General features: G+C 34.8%; 1 protein-coding gene across 1 annotated transcript; it reads right to left on the bottom strand.

The window, feature by feature from the left end:
- Positions 1 to 1418: 1418 nt before the first annotated feature.
- On the bottom strand, positions 1419 to 4127 carry LOC102303447 (butyrophilin subfamily 3 member A3). The gene is made up of 6 exons (XM_005951539.3): positions 4077 to 4127; positions 3556 to 3658; positions 2546 to 2887; positions 1922 to 2215; positions 1693 to 1824; positions 1419 to 1570 (listed from the first exon to the last, which is right to left on the bottom strand). Exons 2-6 carry the CDS (start codon positions 3647 to 3649, stop codon positions 1434 to 1436), a joined length of 999 nt encoding a protein of 332 aa, XP_005951601.3. The 5' UTR covers positions 3650 to 3658; positions 4077 to 4127; the 3' UTR covers positions 1419 to 1433.
- Between the last annotated feature and the right edge of the window lie 431 nt (positions 4128 to 4558).

Below are 4558 nucleotides of genomic sequence, written 5' to 3' on the forward strand. Positions count from 1 at the left end.
AATTATTTGAATATATATGAGTGCTTGTGGATAAATACACAAACAATACACACATGCTTTCATGCTTTCAATCGTGTAATTTAAGTGATCTAGGTAGCTCTGTTTTGAAGTTCAGTTAATGATAGAAATGTGTTTTGGAGTTTGTACGTGTTTTGCCACTGTATATATTTATATATAAAAATATATATAAATAAAACTAATTTTTACATTAGTAATTCCTTTTTGTGCATAATTATTGTTAATAATAAATTAATTAAAGCAACAAAACAACCTAAAGAGCTGGTTTGGAGCCGAAAAAGTTGACTCTTTTTAGTGAGCCAAGCCGAAAGAGCCGGTTCTCTAAAAAGAACCGGAAATCCCATCACTATATGTCAGTGTTTGAGGGCTCAGTGTGTAAATTAGCCTTTATATGTCCAGCTTTCATGTCTTCTTAAAGGTCCAGCTGCCGTAAGTCTGACCCTCTACAATGGAGGCAACAAAAACTTTTAAATTTTCTTTTTTTTGTCTGCTCAATCTCTACATAAGTGATTCAAACTAAATACATTTATTAGAACTAAAATTTACACTGAACTAATGTTTGTATTCCTATTTACTGATATTATTTTATTATTAGTTAGCTTTGGGGAAAAAATTGCTGTTAGAAACATCTTTCAAAGAGCTACTTTTACTTTCTTACTTTGTGTAAATTTCAAAGTCTGTAGTATTTCACTTTTACTGAAAGTAAATTGAATCAGTAGTTTAACTTCTACTGAGTTTTTTTTTTTTACACTACTATCTGTACATTAAATTAAGTACAGAATATGTCTACTTTTGTCAACTCTGGTGTCGTCATTAGGAGGAAGATTTGTGTCAGTTTGTGGGATTGTACTCCCTTACATTATATGTAAGAGTATAATGTATATTACTTTAAGTGTAATGTGAATTACAGCATGAGCAACACTGGTTAAAGCCACAATCAATAAATCTGCATATATAACATAAAACACAATGATGAGGTAAAAAAAAAACTTTTTTTTGTATTTTTTTTATCTTTTTTGGGGTGGTATTTTTAAATCAATATGTTTCTTTTTTGTGTGTGTTTGTTGGTGATGTGTTGTCATCACACAAGGTCCAGTTCCCATCCAGGAAAGGTTTGATTATATTAAAAAATAAATAACAGAGACTGTGGTGACATTACTGGAGTCATAATCTAATAATGATAATGTGAAACACATTATTTCTGTTTCATTCCTTTAAATCAAAAGAGAATTCTTTCTACTCAACCTTAGTAAATGCCCAAAATGCAGCTAGTTTCTGTGTGGTAACTGTGTGCAGGTTTTTTTCTTCTTTTTTCTGTTGAGCTTTATTTCAGGTAATTTAATAGTGAAATACTGATTAGTGTTTCATCTAATTTCTGAAAACAATGAATATCTTGATATTTAACTTATTCATGTTCATCTACTCACGTATGAAGTCTGCTTCTTAGTTTTGGTAGATGAGCTACTCGTATTTTGTTTCTCTGCCTCTGTTGTCATCAGAGGATCCTCAGCATCTCCCCCACCAGGGTGATCTCTTGTCCTTCTGTTGGTGTCTTTTTGAAATTAAAATTAAATAAAAAGGAAATGCCCAAACTTGGATTAAAATATTAAACCTCTCATCAGTCTCAATGAAAACTTTGATTCCTCTGTAAACTATAATTAATCAGTGACTTACTCATCAAGCTTTTCCTCTTTCTACATAAAAGAACAACAGCTGATAAAATTAACAACATGATGCAAAGAGCCAAACTAACAGCCAAAACGATGATGACAGAGGAAGAACTGGACGGGATCTCAAAGAAATCCTCTGAAATGGTAAAAAAACAAAACAAAACACATTTCTAGAAATCTGGACTTCAGATGTTCAAAAAGTGTTTCTATAAATGTAATAATATAATTTGAACCTGGAACATGTCTGTGTGTCTCTCTGCTTTTGCTGATTTGCTTCTGTTGGACTCTGCAGGTGATGTTGTTGCTGTGTCTCTTCTCCACAGTCACTCTGCTGCTGACAGTATAGAGGTCATCAGGACCTCTGAGGGTCTCTGTAGGTCCAGCAGAGAGGAGGTTTCCCTCACCGTCCAACCACAGCAGCTCAGGCTCTGGATACCAGCCTGCAGACTCACACTGTAACACCACTCCTCCTCTGTTTTTGTCAATCCCTGATAAACTGATGATAGGTGAGGTGGCAGCATCTGATGCTGAGCGAAAGAAAAAATGGAATTTAAAAGTCAAGGGGCATTAATGATATTATAAGATTCAAAAATATACTTGTGTACCTGTAAAACTAATAGAGTTCTGAATTTCTAAGTTTGGTCACTTACAAAGAAATGAACTGTCTCAAATTTTTATGTCATGCCTTAATTTTAAACAAGGAAAAAGACCATCAACCAAAAGCCCAGAAAAAAGATGTTACAGAATCAATTTCTTCCAATTCAACCTCTCCATCACCATGGGCAAGGGCAAAGAGCTTTCAAATGATCCCAGGGACAAGACTATACAATCAAGACCATCAACATGAAGCTACTTACCAACAACTAGCTCGACTAAAGCTTCTTTTTCCAAATCTGGAATATAGCATTTGTATGTCCCTGTATCGGTAAATTTCACTTTGGAGATTTTCAGTGAAATATTTCCATACTTGAGTTCATCAACAAACAATGACGTCCTTCCTTTGAAAGAAGGATTTTTTAATTTTTCGAGTTCCTGACTGGCACGTGAAACGTAGACAAATCTAGGGTCAAGGGAAGATCTTGTCCACTCCAGTGTCTTTGCAGAAACATCGTATGCAGGTTCCAGATGACATGGCAAAATTACATCATCACCAGCTCTTGCCACCAGGACCTGAGATAGACCAATCAACTGAGGCTGACCTGAAAACAAGTAATCATAATTCTTAAATAAGAAATGGCCAGAAGGGATTGTTTTTAGCTTTTTATTTTATTTTATCTCACAATATTTTTTTAAATTACTGAACCTAAAGGTGTGACGTGGAGACTAGATGCATGTAAACTGTAAACTTTTATGTTCACCCCAAGTTGTTATTTCCCTTTAAGAGACAATTCACCTCAAACTGTCATGTATTTATGTCTACACTAAATTGGTGCTAGCAGAGGCCAACAGCATCACATGGCTTCTGCCAGTGGATCATGGCAGATGAGTGAAGAGCATGAATGGATTCTAAATATTACAATTACTATGAATTTGTAATGGGCTAAAATTGTTTCAGCAATTCTCTGCAAGATGTATCTGTGCAGTCAGCCATGTTTCTAACAAGCATCTTCTCTGATTCTAAAACTATTAAGATTATTGTTGGTGTCAGAGTACAGTGTATGTTGATGTATAATACTGTATACCTATCCTATTCAAATACCTCTGCTGACAGAAATTGAAAAGCTGTTCTGTATCTTACCAGTGTTGCTTTGACTTATTAAACATGGATCTCAATGAAGGCATGTTTCAAGGTCAAATATAAATAATTAAAATGTGTGCTTCAAATATGACAAAAAACAACAACAGTATTTATTTATGCATGAATTACCATTGCAGACATCCTTTAGGAGAATGTGGAAGATCAGAACACTGAAAGCTTTGAGCAGTGATTGAGGAAACAGTCCGTTCTGCTGATGAGCCATCCTGCAGCTCTGAAAACAGACAGATAACATTAATACAATGGAAAATACTGCTGACTGGAAAATTCTGTTTTGTGTTTCAGTAACATAAGTTGTACAATTAGGACTAAATGAATTCCAGGGAGGAATTCTTGTCTGTCATCTAACTTGCATATCTACATAAATCATGCTTTTTTTGTAGCAGTACTTCACGGGGTGTAGATCATCCTATCTATACTGCCTTATGCAATTACAGTACTGTCACCTATTGTAAAGTTACAGATACATCCGGTTTATAGATGCACTTTTCTGACCTACATGAAAGCTTCAGAACAACTCACACTTGGACTATATTCTTCAAACCAAGTTTGACTCTAATGGTTTTAACAGTTTTTTAGACACAAGCTACATGTCCCATTAATAACAACATTAAATTTAGAAGACAACGCACCTGTTGACTGTGCTCTCTCTCTGCAACTCACTGAATTACTGTGAAAGAAAAACAAGTACAAATGATCAGTGATAGTTTCACTGTCTTTGTGTAGGTGAACTTTGAGGCTGTTATTAAGTAACACATAAGTTTCATAAACACTGTAGCAGCAATAAAAAAAAACACTGTTAGTGAGGACTGTTTCTTTGTTATCTTATAAAGCTCATGAAGAATTTGTAGTTATTTGGTGTATTTTTTCTGCAGGGAGCAGATTTGCTGATAAATCTCTTACAATCTTATAGAAATGTGAAAGTAAGAGTAAAACTGTAAAAAACTAAATAAAAGAAAGAAAGCTCGGACAGTGTTGTCCATTTGGTTTACCCCAATACAGATTACTCAGAGAAAATCCTCTTTGTTCTCCTTGAGTGTTAGTCCATGGCCCCATGGTAGGTCTGCCCCTCAACACTTCCATTACACTTCATTACAACTTGGGGCCCGCTTGA

The sequence above is a fragment of the Haplochromis burtoni genome, unplaced genomic scaffold (genome assembly GCF_018398535.1).
Source record: "Haplochromis burtoni strain Fernald_Lab_line unplaced genomic scaffold, NCSU_Asbu1 Contig_992, whole genome shotgun sequence".
NCBI lineage: Eukaryota > Metazoa > Chordata > Actinopteri > Cichliformes > Cichlidae > Haplochromis > Haplochromis burtoni.

Bases quoted from the DNA above. Each gene is read 5' to 3' on its own strand.
- LOC102303447 (XM_005951539.3), bottom strand. From the start codon at position 3,649: ATGGCTCATCAGCAGAACGGACTGTTTCCTCAATCACTGCTCAAAGCT. The intron at 2,888-3,555 runs GTAATTCATGCA...ACTTGTTTTCAG, and splicing joins CCTAAAGGATGTCTGCAATG to GTCAGCCTCAGTTGATTGGT. The intron at 1,825-1,921 runs GTTCAAATTATA...TTACCATTTCAG, and splicing joins GACACACAGACATGTTCCAG to AGGATTTCTTTGAGATCCCG.